Source organism: Trichechus manatus, unplaced genomic scaffold, assembly GCF_000243295.1.
Source record: "Trichechus manatus latirostris isolate Lorelei unplaced genomic scaffold, TriManLat1.0 scaffold00146, whole genome shotgun sequence".
In the NCBI taxonomy this organism is placed as follows: domain Eukaryota; kingdom Metazoa; phylum Chordata; class Mammalia; order Sirenia; family Trichechidae; genus Trichechus; species Trichechus manatus.
The window spans coordinates 3,877,791-3,901,987 of record NW_004444082.1 but is presented as its reverse complement, the minus strand read 5'-3'; the positions used below and the strand labels follow the sequence as shown (position 1 = coordinate 3,901,987).

The 24,197-nt window shown below is 45.2% G+C and overlaps 1 protein-coding gene across 2 annotated transcripts in view; it reads right to left on the bottom strand.

Annotated features, from left to right (window-relative positions):
- Positions 1 to 200: 200 nt before the first annotated feature.
- RAB31 (RAB31, member RAS oncogene family) overlaps positions 201 to 24,197 on the bottom strand; it is a 128,729-nt gene continuing 104,732 nt past the window's right edge. For both annotated transcript variants that reach the window (XM_023740055.1, XM_023740054.1), the window contains exons 6-7: positions 17,493 to 17,602; positions 201 to 2,537 (exon numbers count right to left, since the gene is read on the bottom strand). In XM_023740055.1, the coding sequence (XP_023595823.1) occupies positions 2,440 to 2,537; positions 17,493 to 17,602 (208 nt within the window). In that variant the 3' untranslated portion in view covers positions 201 to 2,439. The remainder of the gene's footprint in view (positions 2,538 to 17,492; positions 17,603 to 24,197) is intronic.

The window sequence follows — 24,197 nt, the reverse complement described above, 5'->3', positions numbered from 1 at the left end:
GTGGTTCAGATTAGCCATTTTATGCAAGGTGCTGACCTCTGTGAACCAAGCCCAAAGCTGTGAGCCTCTGCTGGGGGTGCCTGCCGGCTTTGCTGGCTGACCTGAACTGCAGCCTAGAAGTGAACCCGAGTTCTCAGGGAGAGCTGGATAATCAAAGGGTCAAAACAAGCCCGTGTGTCACCTGGAAAGAGGTCACTTCAGTTTTCAATGCAGTTTTTTTTTTTTTTTAACCTTTAGAAAGAGGCATGATTATTGCTTGGCCTGCAAGCAGAATCATGTTAGCTAGTAATGTTGACAATGCAGAGAAAACCCCAAAAAGTCCCTGCAAAAGCCCTGTCAAGACAGTCAAATTCCACTTGCTAACAGTTTTGAAGCACCTGCCTGGGAGAGCTAAGGCGCTCTTGAACCAAAAATAAGTGTTTTCAGCCTTCACCTTCTAAGACTGTCAGTCAACTCTTGCAAGTTAGGGAAAGTCAGAACATCACACTGACACCATCTTCCGGAGTTGCAAAGCATAAATCTGGCCGTTTTTCTGACTGCAGCCAACAGAAGGCTGTACTAACAAGAAAGTGGCAACTGTGAACTCGGCATCGGTGTCTCAAGGACCCTCCTTTTTGTAGATGACGTGACTCAATGTCTCTACCCGCTAAGAGGTCAGTAGGCACAGCCACGCCAGGCTCGAGAGTGTGGCTCGCACTGAGTTACTGACATTTCTAGGTCTTTACACTGTCAGCTTTCAACAGACATCTGCTGGCCCTTGAGGGGCCATGGCGAAGAAGGGACCAGCTGGCACTTGTTACCATGCCTCCTGATGCCCATTTCCAAGGCTGTTCTTCTACAATTTTCCTAGCCCTACAGAAGTCACTGTTCCGAAAAGCCTTTAAGAACCACCTCTTAGTATAAGCCTTGATAGAAAATCAGCTTCTTCTTGATTCTAGATTTTCAGGAAGGTTAGACTGTAACAGGATTTGAATTTTGAGTGGAAATAGCTTTTCTTCCTTTCCATATCTTTTCTCCCTTTACTTCCTGTGAAGTCAGACATCTGTAATTAATTGTGCAGATAGGGAACGAAAAGGAAGGTTTTTATCAAACTCCATTTTCACTTAATTAGCATTCCAGGATTGGACCTCTGGCTTGCCCTGATAACTACCTCTCCAAGTTCGGCAACTTTTAAAATGCTTTCTCTGATTTTGTAGTTTTTTGGGTCTAGAATCTTAAGGCGCTGATAGTGGCTGTCTCGTAACCTACAGCCAGTTGCGATTAGAAGTTTGCCCTGTGACTTAGACTCAGACATCCTTTAGTTTATTTTTGCCCTTGATGTGACACCATGACATAGTCTCTTAGTAAATACTACTCTGTGCATTAAACGTCTCTAATAGAGCAGGGATTTATGATGGTGGCGGTGATTTGTACCAGGTGGTCTGCTGAGTAATATTTACATCCCACATGAATGACTGCTTACAAAGTAACGACTTCAACGACTCTTTCAAACTAGGCCTCCCCATCCCAAAATTATATGCAATATTTTAGTCAGGTTTGGTGTGTTCGTATGTGCCCAGACTTAGAAAAATGCTGATCAATTAAAAGTTTGAGATGTAGACCACCGTTTCTAATACATCTTTCTCCTCTTTTTGAATAGTTCAAGTCTCGAAGCTTGAGGGACGGTCCAATTACACTTCTCTGATTTCTTTCCAAAAAGCAGTAAGTAAAGGCTTAGTTCCAAAGCCAGCTAAAAGCTTACCTTCTAAATTAAACTGACCTCTCAGTGATGGCTGACTAGGTAGCACAGACAAGGGCTCTAAGAAGTTAGTGAACTTGGACTGGGTAACCCAGGGAATCAGAATGGAGCATCACGCTGGAGTCCCACACACATAATAGGCCAGGAAGACCTCTGGACAAATTTAAGCATGTTTTAAAAGTTCTTAACAAAAAACTCTACATATATTAATTACCTAACATCTGTTCCCTGCCTTGTGCGCTTCATGCATGAAAGGCCATTTTATGCAACAGTGTGGGGGTTCTTTCCCAAGAGTTTTCTAAAATTCTTTTTCAGGTACATTTTTTGGCCCCATTCCCTGCCGGCCTCCCAGGATGCAAAGCCAACGGGCTCACTCTCCTCGAGTGGGGCGCCGGGGTGCCACGCCGCCGATTCGGAGGGCTCCACGCAGGGGAGGGTTAGCCAGTAAGCACGGTACGCACCGGCTTATGGTAAGCATGGTACACATGGGCTTAATTGTGCTTACTTACTAATCCGTAGCGCACAATTGCGCATGGGTTTCACCACATGATGTGGTGAAAAACAGGTGAAATTGTGCACTACGGATCAGTAAACACAAGTAAGCCCAGCGCGCCTTGCCTATGGGGTAGCCGCCCCCGAGTCTCCAGGCAGAATACGAGAAGAGCCCGGCTCCTTCAAGTGGGCTCAGGCAAGCACCCGGGTCAGCAGCACCGCCGGGTGCCAGACGCAGTCGGATTCCCGATGTTGATTCCTGCACTGTTTCCATTTTCATGGGGATCCAAGGGTGGGATCTGGCGACCTGGAACAGAAGGGAGACCAAGGTTGAGTTTCTTTTTCCCCAGTCCACCGCACACACAGGTTCGGACCCTGCGTCATTGCTGTCTGCGTTGTACAGAAAGCAGAGAACTGCAGGAGCGGCCCCGCCTCCGCCCTCCTTTGCTCATCCTTTCTTTCCTTTCTCCTAGTTCTGCTGCAGGACGTCAAACTCATGTTCAGAAAGTTAAGGAAAAGTCAAAGCAGCTTCCGGACTCTGCTGCTTTCCTTGGATGTGAACCACCTTGCTACCGAGTGGGCTGGGGCTTCCCACTACACTTCTCTGCACAAACACCATCCACTCGTTCCTTCCTTCCGAGTCTTTCCGTGGCCCATCGCGCTCTAGTGGGCCGCTCCTGTGACTTTAATAACAATGACCACTCGTCTTTTCTGCTTCTTAAAATGGAAAACAGGTTGGAAGTCGTAATCTTCCTACTAATATTATTTATTAACACTCGGCTCCCCATCCCTCATCCTGCCAATGCACTTAGATTACTAACTAGAATGTTCTACAGAGACACTCTCCATAGGAAACAGTATTTTAATGTCAAGCCCAAGTAATCGTATTTTACTTAATTGAACTTAAAAAGCTATCCTAGTGTCTCTAAATAAATAGAAAATAAAAATTTAAAAGGCAATGTATGGGGTGGGGGGTGATAACTAAAGGGTATGAGGTTCCTCTTTGAGGAAAATGTTCTAAAATTGACTATGGTTATGGTTGCACGTATCTGTGACTATACACAAAATCACTGAATTATACACTTTAAATGGGTGAATTGCATGGTATAGGCATTACCAAAAACCAGTTGCCATTGAATTGAATCCAACTCATGGCAACCCCATGGGTATCAGAGTAGAACTGTGCTCCACAGGGTTCTCAATGGCAGCATTTTTGGAAGTAGCTTGTCAGGCCTTTCTTCCGCAGCACCTCTGGGTGGACTTGAACTGCCAAGCTTTCAGTTAGCAGCTGAGTATGTTAACTGTTTGCATCACTCAGGGACTCCATGGTATGAGAATAACCTCTGAATAAAGCTGTTTTTAAAAAGGCAATAGAATCTGGAAATAACACAGTATTTGTTTAGAAGCTGACAGTTTTCCCAGATGTTCAGACACTGCCTCCAGGCAGCCCTGTGAAGCTGGTGGCATGGCTATCACTATCACAACTTTCCTGGGATTCGGAGGGCTTAGGCAGTCATGGATCACACAGGTCACCCTGACAGGAAGCGATGCAGTTGGTTCTTTAGCTCACATCTTTGTTTTCTGATGGACTCCAAGCCTGTGTTTACCTCTTCATTCTGATTTTCTATCCCCTACTGAAAAAGGCATAGAACACTAGCTCAAAAGTAAGGAGTTTTCACAACTACTTAGCACAACTGATGCCTTTGAATTATGGTGCTGGTGAAGAATACTGAATATACCATGGACTGCCAGAAGAATGAACAAATCTGTCTTGGAGGAAGTACAGCCAGAACACTCCTTAGAAGTGAGGATGGTGAGACTTTGACTCACGTACTTTGGACATGTTATCAGGAGGGACCAGTCCCTGGAGAAGGACATCATGCTTGGTAAAGTAGAGGATCAGTGAAAAAGAGGAAGACCATCAACGAGACGGACTGACCCAGTGGCTGCCCCAATTGGGCTCAAGTGTAACAACAATCATGAGGATGACGCAGGGCTGGCTGGTGTTCTGTTCTGTTATACACAGGGTTGCTATGAGCTGGAACCCACTTGATGGCACTTGACAACAATAACCACAACTAGCACATTAGTTTTCTACCAAAACCCCCAAACCGCTGCTGTTGAGTCGATTCCGTCTCATAGCGACCCTACGGGACAGAGTAGAACTGCCGCATAGCGCTTCCGAGGCTGTAGATCTTTCCAGAAGCAGACTGCCACACTCTTCTCCCATGGAGTGGCTGGTGTGTTCGAACTGCACACCTTTTGTGCTTTAACCACTGTGCCACCAGGTCTCCTATTAGTTTAGTAAGTAACTAGAAATCAGAAATAGAAGGGAAATTAGTTCCAAGGACAAAGTTCTTCAATGAGAGTCAAGATACCTGGCCAGAGTTCATGTCCACCAGGGCAGCAATGGATGATTTCAAAGGGTATTAACGGATTGTGTAGATTGGAAGGTCAAGTATAAAGATTAAGGTCATTGGCAATTGTCCAAAATTAAAAATTAATAGTAGAGCTATGGAGCAAATGAAAAGTCTGCAATAACTTCTGCAGTTATTGCTTCTGCTGTATTGTGTGGTCAGCAAAGCTACACAAGGCTTTTTTACAAGCCATTCTCAACATACTTCATCCTAAGCCAGAAGCAAATAAAGTATGTATTTTCCGCGTACGGACATGATATACATTTTTTTAATCACAGTTAAAAGGAAATAAAATGCCTCAATCATGTCATAAACGTGAAGTGTAAGCAGAGGAGAAAGTTCCCAGTGACGACCAGAACTCCTTAAAAGAGTCATCCAAGCCAGCTCTTGTCAATACAGTGTTCCTTACTCCTCAAGATGTGGCTGTTTTCGAGGGATGACAGTGTAAAGTCCTGTCTTCTGGAGCCCGACCCCATTAGGTGTAAAGGCAAAATCTCCTATGGCACTGTGCCTGATGCACTCACGAGGACTGGAAATACTTCCGGGTACGACTAATTCTGACTGGTGGAAGCTGCTGCCTTGGCTAACTAAAAGACAAGAACGGCTTACCGATCAGTATAAGGGGTTGGAATTTTAACTTTTCTGACTATCTCAAAATCCTACACTAACAGCTTCATGCTGTTCTTATTTTGTTAACCCTAAAGTTAACATTCCATATGCCTTGTGTCATCAATTGTCATAATCTTCCCTATGAAAAGTACCCAAAAGCCAAAAGAAGTTTACACATAAGCTACTCCTTGAAGTGACACAATGATGGTGAAAGTCTAGAAGCAAAGAGCACAGAGAAAGCAAGATGGGGTGCCGGGGAGGCCTGCGCGCCCGCCTCGCTCTCTCCCTTCTCCTCCTTCTCTCCTGTCCCTCACTTCCGTCTGAAGTAGACCATGAGCCAGATGACTCTGGGGCTGCGAAACTGTGTACGGCCCGACCACGTCTCAAGGAGGCTCTGCTCTCACATATTTTAAACTGTTAGTAACAATTTTAACTCAATTGTTGACATGTGCTTCGTAGAGATGCCAGGCTCTTCTATCTTCAGAATATCCACAATCTCACTTAGCAGAACAAAATAGTTTTCAAGGACAGAATTATTTGTTGCCTCAGACGTCACTTTTCTCCTTTGGTAGAAAGAGTCTGGAGCTTTGAGACAGTAGGTGTTCTAGTTAAGTGACCTTGGACAAGTTATCTAGTATCTCCAGGCCTTCCTTCCCTCACCTATAGAAGAATAAGGGAGAGTAACATGACAAGTACACCACAATATGTACACGGCCCTGAAAGCAGCCCCCCAGAATTCACAGCATTCTGGCACGGCCCCACTGTGTGAGGAGAAATCACCGCCACGTGTCAGGCTGTCCTCGGGGGTCAGTTACGATTGGGACCCATCCTGCTAGTCCACACCACACTCCGCCTGGGACAAGTCACACACATTCCAGCTTCAAACAGACGGAGAAGAAAGGAAGTGCTCCCTCCCACTTGGAAGCCGAGCAAGAGGAAAGGCAAGCACCCTTAGAAAAAGAAGGAAGCGAAGAGCGCTCGCTGTGAAAAAAGAACAAGAGCTCTGATTTTGTGATCCGCGGTACTTAGAATTTACGGGAAGGTTAAATGTACTTTAACAGAAGAAAGGATTTGGATAATGGCCTTGGTATTTTGTACCAAGGTGATCACCTTGGAAAACTGCTGAGTCCGTGTTATTTACATGGGCATCGAGTGGGAAGAAATATGTACACACATCTGAAAAGGTTCTGAGCAATGTTTGCTGTATGTTGCTGCTCTTACAAAATAATCCTCTCAGCATTCAACCTCCGTAACACACTGTCCTTGAGTGTAAATTCTAGAAGAGTGCTTATTTTAATAAGATTTTGGCTGTATAAAGTTCTGTTTGAAAAAGTTAAAAGAATTTTTTTGAAGCTTGGTTTTTCTGAAAGTTGACAGCCTGGAGAAAAAGCAAGTTTTACAAATCATTCCTCAGAAATACAATATGTGAAAACAAATCCTAAGCCTATAAATCTGATCATGGCTGTGGAGTGGGGGCAGTGACGGTTTTACACAGAACAAAAATAAAACAGCATGCTTAGCAGCAGCTGCTCCCTTTCCTGGTGTGGTAGACCAGCCATTTCCTGTGCAAGCTCTGAGTCCTCCCTTCCAAGCCTGCTGTTTGTATTCTTCTCCCCGGATCCATCTGCCAGCATTTACTTGGCTCGGCTCCCTCTGGTTTCGTGTTAGTGATGCTGGGGGTTGTGTAAGTTTCATTTCTGGATCCTGATTTTCTGAATCATCTGAGATTAGGAAATGGACTGAGTGTACTAGTTTCGCAGTATTTTCTCTTGATAATGACCCCATGCCTCTCTGTTTAGAGAGGGGTCTCTGTGGCTCATGCCATGCGACACTGAACTAAGAATACAGAACAGGCGAGGCATGTACGAAACCTGAATCATTCCCCTTAAGTGCCCTCTTGCTGCCACAGAGAACTCAGCGCTGGAATTACCAGACAACCTTGAATACGAGGATAAAGGGTATGGGCATGAGGCGTGAGTTAACGTTCTATACAGGACCAGAACGGATTAGGAGGCAGGAAGTGTAGCCGGTCTGTAGGCTTGTACAACAGTCCAGGTCACAGACAAGGAGAGCCTTAATGAGGGTGTGGTTCAGGAAAATAGAAGAGAAGATGGAAAGAGAAGCTTTGGGAAGAAACTAGACAGTATAGGGCAACTGATGGGAAATGAGAGGGTCAGGAGAGGGATCAAAAAACTCAACATAGGAATGGTGATGTCACCAAGAGACAGGGAAGACCGCACTGGCTGTTATTCACCCAAAATGCCAGTATCTTCAACATGGATGAGCTACTTTAAAATCTCATATCATTCAAAGGCATCTCTCCCTGTCATTTCCTTTTTTACATTAAAAAATTATAAGACTCAAAAAGCACAAGCCATAAAGGAAAAATCTGGTGAACTAAAAAACAAAAAACCAAACCCTTGCTGTCAAGTAGAACTGCTCCATGGGGTTACCGCGGAGGGGCTGGTGTGGATTTGAACTGCCGACCTTTTGGTTAGCAGCCGAGCTCTTAACCACTGCACCACCAGGGCTCCAAAATCAAAGAAGCCAGGTACAAAAGACTATATATTGCATGACCACATTTATATGAAATGTACGGAAAGTCAAATCCATACAGACAGCAAGCAGATTGGTGGTTGCCTGGAGTCGGGAGCAGGAGCGGGGACTGTGTGAAAATGAACAAGAACCACCTTTTGTGGGACGACGGAAATGTTCTAAAACTGGACTGTGGTGATAGTTGTACAATTCTATGAATCTACTAAAAATAATTAAATTGTACACTTACAATGGGTGGATTTTACGGTGTGTGAATTTTACCTGAACTAAACCTATTAAAAAGGAAAGGAGATACACTACACTACCATCTGAATGGTTAAATTATACAAACTGACCATACCCAGGGTTGGTGACGATGTGGAGCAACTGGAACTCTCAAGCACTGCTGGTAGGAATATAAAATGGTAAAACTGCTCTGGAAAACTGCACCCAGCAATGAAACCAGCCACTTCACTCCTAGTTAGTCACCCACACAGAGACTTGTACATAAATGTTCACAGCAACCTTATTTGTAATCATCAAAACCTGGAAATAACCCAAATGTTAGATGATGAATGGATTAACAAATTGTGGTTTATACATGCAATAAAAAGCAACTAATCATTAATATATGCAACAAGATAGGCACATTTCAGAATCATTATGCTGAGTGAAAGAGACCAGACCCCCTCCTCCCAAAAAGGAGTACATAACATAGGAGTCCGTTTAGATACAATTCCAGACAATGCAAACTAATTTATAGTTACAGACAGCAGCTCAGTAGTTCCCCGGAGAGAGCAGTGGAGGGAAGGGAGAATTGCAAAGGAGCACAAAGAAACTCTGTGGGTGACAGAAATTTTTATCTTAATTGTGGTACAGGTTTGATAGTTTTATGTCAAAACTAATCAAATTGAATACTTTGTAAGTGTGCAATATAGTATTTGAAATAAGCCTCAATAAATTTGTTAAAAAAAAGTTATCAAGCTGTATACAAAAGAGGAGTGAATTTTATTGTGTTAATAATTACTTAATAAATCCAACTTTATTGTATATATACATGATCGTTATGAAAAGATTAAAAATACATTACAGTCAAATTTACATAAAAATCACTTAGAATACAACCCCTAATGAAATAACGAATCTCAGTACTGAGAAGCGTGGCTGCTAACGTCACAAACGGTCAGCTATCAAGTGCCTCCTCACGGAACGTCACACCACCAACTGGGAAGTGTTCTTGCCCCACAAAAACCGAACCCTAATCTGACCAAGCCAACTACCAATTCACAGTACGTACAGAGGACAGTGCTAAATTATACAAAGGAGAAGCGATCAGCAAAATACACACTGTGGGAAACTCTGCGGACAGCCAATCTAATTCTTTCGATGAATACACTGCATGAGAGCAGAGAGACAGAAAGCTGGAGAAGGGGCCTATCGCTAGGAGGCTCAAAAGCCGTACCAACTCAGCATGGAACGTGGAATTTATTTGGGTTCTGATCCAAACAAACTGTAAAATGCAATTTAAAAAAAATCATGAGATTTTTGGAAATATGAACACTGACTGGATATGTGATGGTATTAAGTAATATGATTATAGCATTATGGTTATTAATATGATAATGCAATTGTCATTATATAAAAAACAGATACATACTGAAAATATTTACAGATGAGATGATATGATGTCTGAGATTCTCTTCAAAATAATATCGGCAGGAGAGTGTGGTAGAAATTAAACAAACTTGGTATGGGTACATGATGGTTCATAACATCATTCGATTTATTTGTGTATATGTTTGAAATTTTTCATAAAACAGTCTTTTTTTTTCCTTAATTGTCTGGAACCCCTGCTAACACTTTAATGTGCATTTTTCCAATCTTCTTCCCAAAAGAATGTATTTTTAATATATACAGTATACAAGGAGCCCTGGTGGCACGGTGGTTAAAGCACTTGGCTGCTAACCAAAAGGTTGGTGGTTCGAACCCACTAGCTGCTCCAAAGGATAAAGATGTGACAGTCTGCTTCCGTGAAGATTTACAGCCTCAGAAACCCTATGGGGCAGTTCTACTCTGTCCTATAGGGTCGCTATGAGTCAGAATAGATTCGATGGCAGTGGGTTTGGTAGGTATATATAGATACAATTCATAGTTTATGACATTGGGATATTATATAATACATACTGCTCCATAACTTTTGTTTCACACTCAACAATTTATGGTTTAATGGCAGTAAATACGGACCTAAATCATTTTAGTCACTAGTACCATGACCACATTAAAGCTGTTTCTCAACTTTTGGACAGCTAAGTCATTTCCTGTTTTTCACGGACATGAACGACGTTCGCATAAACCGGCTTACGTAACACCATCTGATACAAGCTAGAAGTCAGGCACAGGCTCTGTGGCCACCCGCCTGCCTTCTCATGCCGGCCTGGCACCTACTAGCTAAGGAACTAGAGCAAGTTACAAACCTCCCCAAGTCTCAGTTTCCTCCTGCGTGAAACAGGAAGGATGGTGAGTCCCTGGGTAAACACCAGTTTTTAAGTGCTGGACCACGACCTGAAAGGTGGGTGGTCTGAACCCACTCAGAGGCACCTCAGAAGAAAGGGCTGGCAATGTGCTTCTGAAAGGTCACAGCCTTGAAAACCCTATGGAACACAGTCCTACTCTGACATATGTGGGCTCACCATGACTCAGAAAATAGGGATGCCGACAGTGCCTATTTCAGAGGATGAACGATGCATTGATGAGCTAATATGTATTTAAGCAATTACAACAATGGCACAGAATGAGCGCTCACTACATGTTAAATGTCCCTGAGTGGCAACACAGTTAAGCACTTGACTACTAGCTCAAAGGTTGGCAGTTCAAACCTACCCAGAGGCACCTCGGAAGACAGGCCTGGCAATCTGCTTCCGAAAGGTCACCGCCTGGAAAAATCTATGGAGCAGTTCTACTCTGCACACATGGGGTCACCATGAGTCAGAATCGACTCAGTGGCAACTAACAACAACAACATATTAAATACTATTATTACTACAATTTGCACACCTGACCAATTTCTTCCTTAGGAACTGTGAGCTCAAAGGATACACGTGTTTGTGATGTTGTTGTTAGGTGCCATCGAGTTGGTTTTGACTCAAAGCAACCCTATGTACAACAGAATGAAATACTGCCCAGTTCTGCACCATCCTCACAATCATTGCTATGTTTGAGCCCACTCTTGCAGCCATTTTGCCAATTTATCTTGTTAAGGGTCTTCCTCTTTTTTGCTGACCCTCTACTTTACCAAGCATGATGTCCTTCTCCAGGGACTGGTCCCTCCTGACAACATGTCCAAAGTACGTCTTGATATCCTTGCTTCTAAGGAGCATTCTGGCTGTACTTCTTCCAAGACAGACTTGTTCGTTCTTCTGGCAGTCCATGGTATATTCAATATTCTTCACCAACATCATAATTCAAATGCATCACTTTTTCCGTTTTCCTTGGTCACTGTCCAGCCTTCCCATGCATATGAGGCAACTGAAACTATTAGCACCATGGCTTGGGTCAGGTGCACCTTAGTCCTCAAAGTGACATCTTTTGCAGCAGATTTGCCCGATGCAATACGTGGTTTGATTTCTTGACCGCTGCCTCCACGGGCACTGACAGTGGATCCAAGTAAAACGAAATTCTTGGCAACTTCAGTATTTCGTCCATTTATCATGACGTTGCTTATTGGTCCAGTTGTGAGGATTTTTGTTTTCTTTATGTTGAGGTGTGATCCATACTGAAGGCTGTAGTCTTTGATCTTCATCAGTAAGGGCTTCAAGTCCTCTTCACTTTCAGTAAGCAAGGTTGTGTTATCTGCATGACACAGGCTGTTAACGAGTCTTCCTCCAACCCTGATGCCGCGTTCTTCTTCGTACAGTCCACCTTCTTCCTTAAGGATTGCTGGCTCAAAGGATACACATGTTTAGAGCTTTTGATATCCAATTTGCCCATACTCTGAAACCACCTCATTTCACAGTTATCTCCTGTTACTGCATTTGCTAATTAACTTTTTTAGTGGTAACAAAAGTGAAAACAAACAGGCTGTTTCTTGATCCTTTCCTGTCCCCTACTGCACAATGGACTCAGACCCATTGACGATCATGAAAATGGCACAGGACCGAGCAACGTAAGGTTGCCACGAGGCGGAGCTGACTCCACGGCAACTGACGGGAGCAACACACTGCTAAACTAACCTTCGTTTGACAGCTGGCTGCGCTGTCTAGTCTGCAACATTTTCGTTTTGCTTTTAGATTTCTTTAACCTGCTGTAAACCAAAAAGAAGCAAAAGTAACTAGGGAATTTTAAAACCTGGTGGCCTTAAGGGCTAACAGTCCTGTGCAACCAGTGACTGCAGAACAAGGCATGCTCACCGCTCACAGGTCTTAACTTCTCGTCTTTCATATTAACACCCTATTCTGATTTTTCCAACCAATATGCTTGCACCTCTGATTATATCCACTTTTAAAACAAATATTTCTCACCTTGTTCTCAAACCAACAACAAACAAAAAACCTAGTTTAATGTCTACAATGCCCCAAGTAGAATCTTCAGAAGAGCCTTGCATCCAAATTGACTGCAGCAGAAGCACAGCTGTTTGGCCAAGTTCTCATCCCAGTGCAGACATTTTTCTGGTGAGCTTGCAGCCCCACCTCTCTGCCCTCAAGAGAGAGTGAAAACAACAACAACAGCAAAGCCCCAGGTATTTGAGTTGAATAATTAAAATCCTCAAACCAAAACATGTGTCCTCACAATCCAGAATCCAGTCTGATTGGCTCACAAATCCAGCCCCAAAGAACGTGCTCCTGTGCCAGCCTTCTCCAGTTCAGGCCACAGGACCACGGTCCCCAAAGCTGTTTCCACCAGAACCCTGGGAGAGGTTCCTGGCACCACCTTCTTCCTCAGTCCCCACAGCCAACCCATTACCCAGGGTTGAGGAGTCCCTGGGTGGCGCAAATGGTTAAGCGCTCCACTACTAGCCAAAAGGAGGCACCTCGGAAGACAGGCCTGATGATCTGCTTCCAAAACATCACAACCTTCCACAGTTTCCACCATACTAAGCTCAGAACAACTAGATAGTGCCCGGTTACCGCCACAAACTGCTCTGTCAGGGATCACAATAGAAGGTCCTGGACAGAGTGGGAGAAAAAGGTAGAACAAAATTCAGGTTCACACACGCACACACAAAAAGACCAGGCTTGCTGGTCTGATGGAGACTAGAGGAATCCTGAGACTATGGCCCCCTGGACACCCTTTTAACTCAGTACTGAACTCACCCTTCATAGTTCAATCATGTACACGAGACTAAAGGGCACACCAGCTCCAAAGCAAAGACAAGAAGGCAGGAAAACTGGATGATTGGAAACTGGGAACCCGGGGTGGAGAAGGGGAGAGTGTTGACACATCACGGGGTTGGCAACCAACGTCACAGAACAATTTGTGTATTAACTGTTTAATGAGAAATTAATTTCCTCTGTAAACGTTCACCTTTTAGGTGAAATAAACACAATAAACAAACAAAACAACCAAAAAGTTACACCCTTGAAAACCCTATGGAACGGTTCTACTCTGCACACATGGGGACACAACCCAGTGTTGTTGGTTCTTTGGCCAAAAGATTCTGGAAATCCATCTCTGCTTCTTTCCACCCTAGTCCAGGCAGCCTCTCTCCTCGATTACAATGGCTTTCTACCTGCTTGAGTCATTTCCAAACTGTTCTCCTTCCATACATTCTCCAAGGGTGATCCTTTTGTAAACTGGATATGCCACACCCCTAAGGGACTTCCAATTGCCATCAGAAATATCACCCCCTCTTTCTCATTACAAGGTCTGGCTCAAACTCACATCTCCCATCTTATCTCCCACCGCTCTCCGCAGAGCTCACGACCCTCACCCACTGGCTGCATTTCTCATCCTTCAGTGCACCCATTTCCTGCCCCAGGGGCTTAGCTCACCTTGTTCAGCCTGCCTGATAGCTCTTCTTTAGCCCTTTGTCTGGCTGGCCTCTTTTCATATTTCAGGTCCAGTTTAAACTCATTTCCTTGGGGAGGCCTTTCCCACCCAATCTAAATCCCCACCTGTCCTTATACCTCGGTCCTTGTTCTTTTCCTTTGATTGTAATTATACACCTACTTAACTGTCTGTTTAAAACCTGTTTCCCCCACTCGATTTTCAGTTTGTTTTGTTCCCCAGGATACACCCTGACACATAAAACAACATAGTATATGTTTGCTGATTACATGAAACCAGGCTTGTGCAACCTTGTTGGTGTTATTTAATCTTAAATCCCCATAGGAAAGTAACTACATTTCACTTGATCTGGTGAACCCTCTGAAACATCATCTCCTGGAATACGATGAGATGAGGATGAAGATCCAAATTAAAAATCCCGAATTTAATGCTATGTTACTTACTAGTCTGAGCTTTGTGGGGAATATAAAAGAATAAAACATCTGCTCCCAGAGAACGTGCAGTCTCGCTAGAAGATAGATATATACCTGAAATGTCTGGAGAGTCGGTTAAAGATAAATGTGTCCAAATATCAAAATGATGGCACAGACCATCAGTATCCTCAAATTAAAGGTCAAGACAAACGAGCAGTGAGAGCTGGAGCAGGTGAAAAGTTCACGAAGGAGGGGACCGGAACAAACTGAACCACAGAGGGATTACGGTTCACAGGGGAAGCGAGGAGCATCACAGTGCAGGACCAGAGTGAGCAAATGCACCATGGAGTGGACAAAACACAACCTGCTAAGGGGCAAACGCTGAAATCATAACGCTGCCACCCTGTCTTTCATGTTACAATATATAGGGACAAGCAGACAGACGAGCTCCATATGGAAGACCATCAGGACTTTTTGGTTTTGTTTTTTAACACTGAAATATGTAAACAGCAACAAAATAGTCTTTGTGTTTTCAAACAACAATTAAAAAAATCAAATGTACAAATATGATCTTGGCCAAGAATTTTCCTTCTTATATTGTTAGCAATAAGAAGAAACCTTTAATGTTCAGATTAAAGGCATAAGGAACCAAGAAAGAAAAATAAACAAACCCTGGGTAGAAATGCATGGAAGAGAATCAACTATTTGCAACGGGGAAAGTGGGCCCAAAGGTGTGATTTTGAAAGGTGCATCTGGAAGAATACCAGCAGAGGATGATGGCGTTATATAAGGACCTTCCAAAATAGAGTTGCACTTCTACGTCTTTTACAGGGTAGCTTTGGTACTGAAAAACTATATATTTTGGTAAACAATTTCCAGTTAACAGATCTATTAGCTCATGTTCAGAATACACAGCTGTCTCATTTCTGGTTTATAAGAACACTCCGAGAAGGTAAGAGAAACGCTTGCCTCTTCATTCAAGTCAGCATCAATGCGTTTTGTGTACAACACGTGTTTTCAGAGGGCTTCTATTCTCACTACTCACTCTTGCCTTTCATTGCGTCTTTTCTCTCAGGCGCACGTGTCTCCGGAACACTGTGATGGGGAGCATAAGTCAGCAGTATCTAGTTCTATTTTAAGCTCAGGGAGGAGCACATGTAATAGAGTGGGAGCAAGGAGAAAAAAATAAATGAAATATCTTCTGCAGTATAGCTAGGTGTTCTCGGTACTGCATTTTAAGTAAACCTGTCATTAGGCTACAAAACTCCATTCTGAAGAGATTCCCCTGAAGCAGTAAAGAGAAGACCTTGCAAGTGTCTGTATGGACAGAGGGTTGGCCATGGGCTGTGTCCACAGGCTTTCTTTGTTAAGTACAACAAAACAGAAACAAACAATGGTTTATTTGACCTGGAAGATGAGGGGATGGAGGTAATCTAATTACTCTGAGGCCATAATTACCCAGGTGCTTCAAGCAAAAACGCTTATTTTTTTCCTAACCGTAGCAGGCCACCACAAGTAGAGCAGGGGCTGAGAAATGAATTACTCCTACTACCCATCGCTCTGAGCCCACCCGAGACCTCGCAGACGGGGAGGGCTTGTACTGGCTGAGCCTACCAAGAAATGACCTTCATTTGTCAGCATGAAGCCAAGAGATGCCTGGCTTCCTACGTGTCTGCAGAGTGGTGGAAGGCAGGTCCGAGCGTCTGTCTCCAGTAGATTCTCCTTCAGCCAGAACAAACAAGAGACTCTCTGTGGTGGGCTCTAAGAACCTAAAGTAATGAACCCAAAGCAGGTGAAGGGCAGTCAAGTCTGTCCTGGGAAGGGCCTGTCCCCTGGCTCCGAGAGCTCTGCCAGCAGTGATTTCAGGCACAAGAAACATCAAGCCACGCGTTTCCCTTCTGGAATTGTCAGAAGCCAAGAGATCTGAAAACAACTGCTAACTGTTTAGGAGCTCAATTTTTCCTAAGGTGGGCACCTAAGGACTCTGAGTCCCAGCACTTAACTAAACACTGGACTTTCTGCCACATTCTAAATTATGCCCTGACTGGGATTTCCTGAGGGTTCTGCCTCACAGAACATCTTACAGGAGAACTTGTGAAGGTGAAATCTGACCCTTTTGAGCCCTCACAGGCTGCACACAGATGTGTTAGACAGGTCAGCAGCTGGAGCCAGTTCTTTGATAAAGACTCCTTGTGGGCAACCAGCATAAAGAAGCTGAAGCATGACAGGACCCAGAACTAAGAAGGGACTCCCACTGTCCATTAACCAAACACCAGTGATGTGGAGTCGACTCTGACGCATGGCGACCCCATGTGTGTCAGAGTAGAGCTGTGCTCCATAGGGTTTTCAATGGCTGATTTTTCAGAATTAGATTGCCAGGTGTTTCTCCCGAGGAGACCCTGGGTGGACTCAAACCACCAACTTTTCAGTTAGTAGCTGAGCATGTTAACCATTTGTACCACCCAGGGACTCCCACCGTCCATTAAAAACCCATTGCTGTTGAGTCGATTCCAACTCATAGTGACCCTAGAAGACAGAGTAGAACTAACCCATAGGGTTTCCAAGGAGTGGGTGGCGGATTTGAACTGCCGACCTTTAGGTTAGCAGCCGTAGCTTTTAACCACTGCACCAGCAGGGCGCCAAACCCGTTGCCGTCCAGTTGATTCCACCTCATAGCAACCCTATAAACCAAAACCATATCTGTTGCCATTGAGTCAATTCCAACTCACAGTGACTCTATAGGTTACCAAAAATGACAAAATCTTTACAAATGGACTCTCTACAAATGGACTCTCCACCCAATTTCCAATTTCAGAACACATGAGACGGAGATGCTATTTTTTGTTGACAATTCATCAGGCAGAAGAAATTACTAAAAAGTTCTCTTATTTTGTTTGCCTAGAGTCATTCAGTTTAAGGGTGACTTCAGTTTTCTATACTTTATCACTGATTATTTTATTTATCCTCTCCTCAACATATAACATGAACTGTTATAGAATGCATAACTTTTAACTAAAATAGATTTTATTTTGCAACAGGGTTACTTCATTGTATTTCACAACACCTAAAATCAACTAGCTGGTGCACAGAGTTACGGACATTGAGAACAGCAAGGCACAACAGAGGTCAGCATTCGTAAAGTACTTAGCTGTGGATTTTATATCCATCGTATCAGATACATTCACTTTGAGAACAGGTTCTATTTCAGAGCTCTACGGTTTTATCCTTGAATTTCCAGAATGTAAAAATACACACCAAGCTGAAAGCACAATTTCAGGTACTTACTGATTCCTTGAAAGAGCTCCTCGATATTGATAGCATTCTTTGCGCTTGTCTCCACCACAATGGCTCCTATGGATTCCGCGTACTCCTTAGCGTCCTTCAAGGGAACCTCTCTGAAAAAGATGTCAAACCCATACAGAGATGAATGCTCGTTTGACAAATACAAATACCAAAAGCAAACTAATAAAAAGTCTCTGGGCAAACAGCTCCTTTATTGCTCCCATAAAATAATAAGGACTTACTCACTCAGCAAGTACTGAAAACCTAGAACAGGTGAGGCATTTTAGAGTTCGAGACCTCCATGGAAACAAGATGTACATATATAGAACAGTGTCCCTGGGCCCACAGAAGGAGGGATTCCAGAACAGGAGGAAAAATGATGATGAGTATGGCATTACATACTCCAGGTTTCATAGTTCGGGCTGATTTCAAATATTTTTTTTTCCTAATGATGACTCAGTTTTTAAAAAACTGTTTTGTGTGTGTTCTTTTGCAAGACTTTTAATATATCATTTTCACATATCAGAGGCAATATTTAGACAGACTATGCAACGTGACTTGGAGGTCTGGAAGTGAACGTGGTTGCAGCTACGAGGGCTACGATGCAGTGTGGCACACCAGACCTTTCACCTTTAACACCTTGTTCTTGTGGAGGTTTTAGGACATGAACTCTATTTAAATGAACAGTCTAAAAATATTTATTCATAAATGTTCAATGTGAAGATGCTGTGGTGGATCCAAAGACCAAAAAGACACAGTTCCTATTCTATGAGAGTTTACTCATTTATTCAAGTATCTACTGAGCAGCTATTGCATGCCAGTCCCTCTTGTAGGTACTAGGGAAAACAAGGGTCCCTGTATTCTGGAACCTACATTTCAGAGCAAAGACAAACACACCCATGGTCATTCTTATCCAAATACTGCAACACCTGCAATATGTGAACAATAAAGGGCTTCAGGAGTACCAAAACCAAACCCGTTGCTGTCGAGTGGATTCCGGCTCACAGTGATCCTACAGGACAAAGTAGAACTGCCCCCTAGGGTTTCCAAGGAGCAGCTGGTGGGTTCAAACAGCCAAAAGTGAAGCATTTTGACCAATGGGACTCAGGAAGACACCTGGAGGAGGAAAACTCAAGTGTGCCATGCAGGAAAGATGGACCAGGGACAAGAGTCTGTGATGGAAGGGCGTTCAACACTCAGAAACCGCCTGAGCAGAGGCTTTTATTCCCAGAGGGTATTAAAAGTTGATTCTGCACCAGACACTGCCTCGGGTATGATGGGTGGATGTGAAAATGAATGTGACGGTGTCTGAATGAAGGAAAGGTCGGCTTGGAGCTTAGAGAGGCAGGGTCTGCAGGAATAGCAAGAAGTGGCGGGACACACACAAAGCCTGTCTTGTACCCAGTGGTCACTGAAGAATAGGAGAGTGACAGGGTCAGCTCCACATTCTAGGAAGACACTTTGCACAAAATGGACTAGAAACGGGTAGGGGTGAAAAAGAAAGGAAGTTGGAAGCTCTTCTAATGCTACGGGAAAGAGATAACAAAATCCTGGAGCAGAAGGATAAAAACAAAAACAAAACAAACAAACCCATCGCTGTGGAGTCAATTCTGACTCATGGTAACCCCATGGGTTTGAGCAAAACTGTAATCCATAAGGATTTCTTTACAGAAGCAGATCATCAGGCCTTTCTTCTGCAGCACTGCTGGGTAGGCTCGAACCACCACCCTTTTAGGTTAGTAGTCAAGCACAAACCCGGAGTTCCTCACCAGGACAGCTGTGGGAAAAGAAAAAGCGTGGATACAAAATGAAAAGTGGGAAGAGGGAGTGAAGAGATTCCTTCTCCTTCAAATGCCTCATAAATGTTCTAACTGATTTAGACAGTTTCTGGAGGGAGTCTACCTTGGCATTCAAATTCTTTAGGGACCCCTGATCCTATGAGAGGGGGACTTTTCGGGAACTAGCTGGAAAAGGGTCTAAAAAGAGTGGACCATATTAAAGGTAATTGTCTCAGGGTTAAAACCAGAGAATGTAAGTCTTCTAAGATGTGTCAATTGGAATCTGTACTTGCATTGCCGTTCTTACTGAAGGCACACTAGGAAAAACTATGGTCCTAAATCTACCCTCTTTATTGTTTCTAACATACAAGCCTCTCACAGGGGTTATTCTTAGTTTTTTTGGTGGCAATAAGTTTCACATTTGAAACATTCCTGTGAAGGGCCTTGTATTTGATTTGGCTTGGGGTGCGACCTTACTTTCTATTCCTCCCAGGCAGTCCTTATCAAGCCATAAATTAGAAGAGCCGGGCTCATGTTTGCCCAAATGCAGGACCGATAAGATTGGTGCTAGCCTGCTAATCTCTGCTGGGTGGGGGAGTGTCTGGCAATCAAGGAAGCTGCGGAGTCCTCAGAGGAGAGAAAATCACAGGTACCCCCTCTCGTCAGCCCAAGGATGGAACGAGGAAGAGCAGAACGTGTTTTATCAGGATTAAAGTGGGGACAAAAGAGTCACTTGAGACACAATCCAAAATGTCCATCCTGGGGAAAACAGTCAGCAGAAAGGGGATAATTATTATAGTCATTAAAATGGAAAGTGTCCCGCAGACTTCTTCCACGTTTATAAAGGAGTCACACTAAAGGGCTTGCCTGTGATGAGCCAGCTCATCAGAGGCAGAGGCAGGTCTGACCTCAGCCCAGCGGGTCTGCCCACGCTGCCCGCGGGCACCAACAACACAACGACCCCGTCTGGCCCCAGAGGTCGCTCTTCCAAACGCCAGAGACAAAGAAGACCGAGGTTCAGAAAATTCTCAAGTTGTCAAGCCCACTGGAGTCAAGGGTGGAGTGGGGGAGGGGAAGAAATGTGAAACATATCCCCCCCGCCCCTTCCTAGGTGCCAGATGTGACAGAAAGCACAGGTCCCTACTCTGAGAGTCTACAGGAGGAGGGCCAGCCCTCCAACATTAACTGAGACCAGAAGGACCAACCACTCTTGGGTCCACCAAGACACGCTTGTCTCACAATCTGAAAGAAGGGCCTGTGGAAGGGGAGGATTGGCTTTCTGGAAAAGCTGTCTTGACATCTGGGGACTCCTCTAGTCACAGGTCTGTGGGGGGTGCCCTCCACAGACCACGAGGCTGAAGGCTGACATCACTGGCCTTGGGTAATTACAACTTCGTGAGACTATGGCATCCAGTGACTGTCCTTCATTTTATCAAGCGTTTATCGAGGGCCTGCTATAAGCTGGGCATTGTGCTAGGCGTTGAAATAGGTAAACTGAAACCAGTTCACCCAAGTCAAGGCATAAACACACAGCTAGTCAATTTTGACGGAAAGACCATTTTTAGACTTTCTAGACCAAGTTACACAGAGAACGGCAGGGCTCCCGGAAATCACCCAGATGACTGCCCACTAACTGGGTCCCTTCTCCCCTCAGGCTGCTCTTCACTCTCCCTGCCAGGAGCTCGTTTCTGCCTGACCCGTAACTGTCAGCATTACCAGGGGGTTCTTCCTTAATTATCTGGAGTAAAAGCAACGAGCCAGCAGTGAGGGCAGGCTGCGGACAGGATGGGGGCTAGACACAGAACCACAGCTGACTCCCCCTTGAGCCAGCTGGAGGTACAGGGGGCTGGAGAAGTGGGAGAGCTGAGGCCTAAGGGGAGACTGCGGTCCTGAAACCAGGGACACACGGAGTTCAAGGGACCACAGAAGAGATCCCAGCCACGGTCAGCGTCAACAGCTGAGTGAACAGCGGATGAAAGCAGAGCCGGTCAGGACTGAGGACGGGGCTCCCTCCACAGCAAAGCACCTCTGTGGGCTTGCATGGTGCAGTCAGAGGCTAAAGGGCCAGAGATGCTACCCCACCTCCTCCCTCTCTGGACAAAGCGCCCTCCTGAGCTGGCTGACTGCTGTCACTCCGCTGAAGAGCAACTGCGATTCACCAGTGTGACTTGTCCAAAGCCTTTCACCCACAAATCTGCCCTCTTCCCACAAACCTGCTCCTTCCCAAGCCTGATAGCCCTGAGTCACTCTCTCACCTTCAAAGCTGAGTACTAAAGCCCACCGATTCTCTGCCCTCCGCCTGCCTGCCTCTACCTTATTTCCAGCTACTGCAGTGGCCTCTTCTAGCCTCCTACAATCCATTATCCACATGCCCACTGTAGTGATCTTTCAAAACTGCAAATCTATCAAGTATTCCCACGAACGAAATGTTTCAATGCCTTCTGATGGCCTCAGGATAAAACGTTCTGGCCTGGGAGCCGCTCTCTCTCACACGCCATGTCCCACAGCCTCCTGGACAGCGGATGGTACCTCCCTCTGCATATGTCCACACGGCCTGGAGAAGACGCTCCTCTCTCTGTTTCCATAACGGCTGGTGCCCTACTGCCGACAAGTTGATCCCGAGTTACAGCGACCCTATAGGACAGAGTAAAACTGCCTCCAAGGGTTTCTAAGGCTATAAATCTTTACAGAAGCAGACTGCCACATCTTTCTCCTGCGGAGCGACTGGTGGGTTCCAACTGTCAACCTTTCAGTTTGCAGCTGAGTGCTTTAACCACTGCACCACCAGGGCTCCTTAACAGCCGGTGCACACTTCCATTATAACACCAGCATCCCTGTGAAGGAGTTCCTGGGTGATGCAAATGGTTAACCTGCTCGGCTGCTAACTAGAAGGTTGGATGTTGGAGCCTACCCAGAGGCACCTCAGAAGAAAGGCCTGGTGATCTACTTCCAAAAAACCAGCCATTGAAAACCCTGTGGCGCACACATGACACACATACAGTTGCCATGAGTCAGAACTGATTCAATTTATCATTGTGAAACTGTCTCTCTAAATAGGCTGTGGGTTTCTTAAGATCAAGACCATGGTCTTCACTTCTGGATCCCAACAGTGCCTGGCACACAGCCAGCAATCAGCAGATACTTGTTGAACGACTGAATGACAGAATCACCCCCAGACGTCCAGCACGAGGGAGGAGGGTAGAGGAGGGGTCCTGTCAACCGCTCAGGAAGTGTGCTGGTGTTGGCAAGTCTATGGGAAAAGTCCCCGGGGGCGGAGGCTCATCCTCCCTCCCACATAGGGCAGGAAGGAGGCTGGTGGGGGGACACCAAGGGGAGACTCTCCTTGTGCCCAGGCTCTGAGGTTATCAGTTCACATTTCAGCGATGCCAATCCGTAGCCTGTTACGCCTCAGACTCGGGCAGAGGCCCAGGGCTGGCCACCTGGACTCAGAGGACCTCTAAGCAGAAAGGGAAGACGACCAATTTTCCTGGGGCTCCAGGATTTTAACCAGGCCTGGGCTGCCCAGTAAGGGTCCTTGTTTTGTTGCTCGTGGGTGTAACACGGCAACATGGCAGCTGCCCTCATTTCAATGTCAGGGCTAGTTAAGCCTCCGAGGGAGGGCCTCTTCCACAGATGAGAGGGAAAAGGGAAGGCGTCCAGGACCCCACCTCTGCAGGGAGGCGGAGTCAAAGCGTAGACTAAAGGTACAAAACCGCTCTCTCCCTAGGGGTTCACTGGGAACCCCCGCCTCCCTGCCCCTCGGGGGGAGTGTTCTAGCTGAGGGTTTTAGGCCAGAATTCTTCATAGGAGCCTAGAGAAGTGCCTGTCTGAGAAAGCAAATGTGCTCGGGTGTTCAGGTGTGCAGCTCAGAGGAGTAACAGTATTTTCTGCTTCAGTTACTAGCTGCTGCTGAGTCGGCTCTGCATGTCAGAGCTGAACTGTGCTCCATGGGGTTTTCGATGACTGATTTTTCATAAGTAGGTCACCAGGCCTTTCCCCTGAGGAGGCTCTGGTTGGACTAGAACCTCCAACCTTTGGTTAGTGGCGGAGCACACTAACCATTTGCACCCCCGAGGGACTCTCTAAGTTTCTTATTGTTGATAAGGTGCCGTTGAATCTGTTCTGACTCACAGTGACCCTATATATGATACGACAAAACACTGCCCTGTTCTGTGCCATCCTCACAACTGTCCCTGTTTCAGCCCCTAATGTCCACATGTCCACTTCCTACCAGACAGTGAGTGCCTTAAACAATTCCACATGCTAAGTAAGTAGATATTCATAGAGTGCTTAGAACAATTCCTGGCACATACCCACTGCCTTCGAGTCAATTCCGACTCTTAAAGACCCTATAGGACAGAGCAGAACTTCCCCACAGGGTTTCCAAAGCTGTAAATCTTTTTTTATTTGTTGTTGTAGTTCAAATGAAGTTTACATTTCATGTTAGTCTCTCATACAAACATTTTTATACATACATTGTTATGTGACCCTAAATGGTCTCCCCATACTGGGGCAGCACACTCCTCCTTTCCACCCCTGACTCTCCATGTCCATTCAACCAGCTCCTAACCCTCTCTGCCTTCCCATCTCACCTCCGGACAGAAGCTTCCCATTTAGTCTCTTGTATCTACTTGAACTAAGAGGCACACTCCTCACAAGTATTGCTTTATGTCCCACAGTCCAGTCCAATCCCTGTCTGAAGAGTTGGCCTCGGAAACTGTTTTAGTTCTGGGCTGACAGAGAATCTGGGGGCCGTGCTTTCCGGGGTTCCTCTAGTCTCAGTCACACCATTAAGTCTGGTCTTCTTACTAGAATTTGAGTTCTGCACCCCACTTTCCTCTTGTTCCATCAGGGACTCTCTGTTGTGTTCCCTGTCAGGGCGGTCATTGGTGGTAGCCGGACACCATCTAGTTCTTCTGGTCTCAGGCTG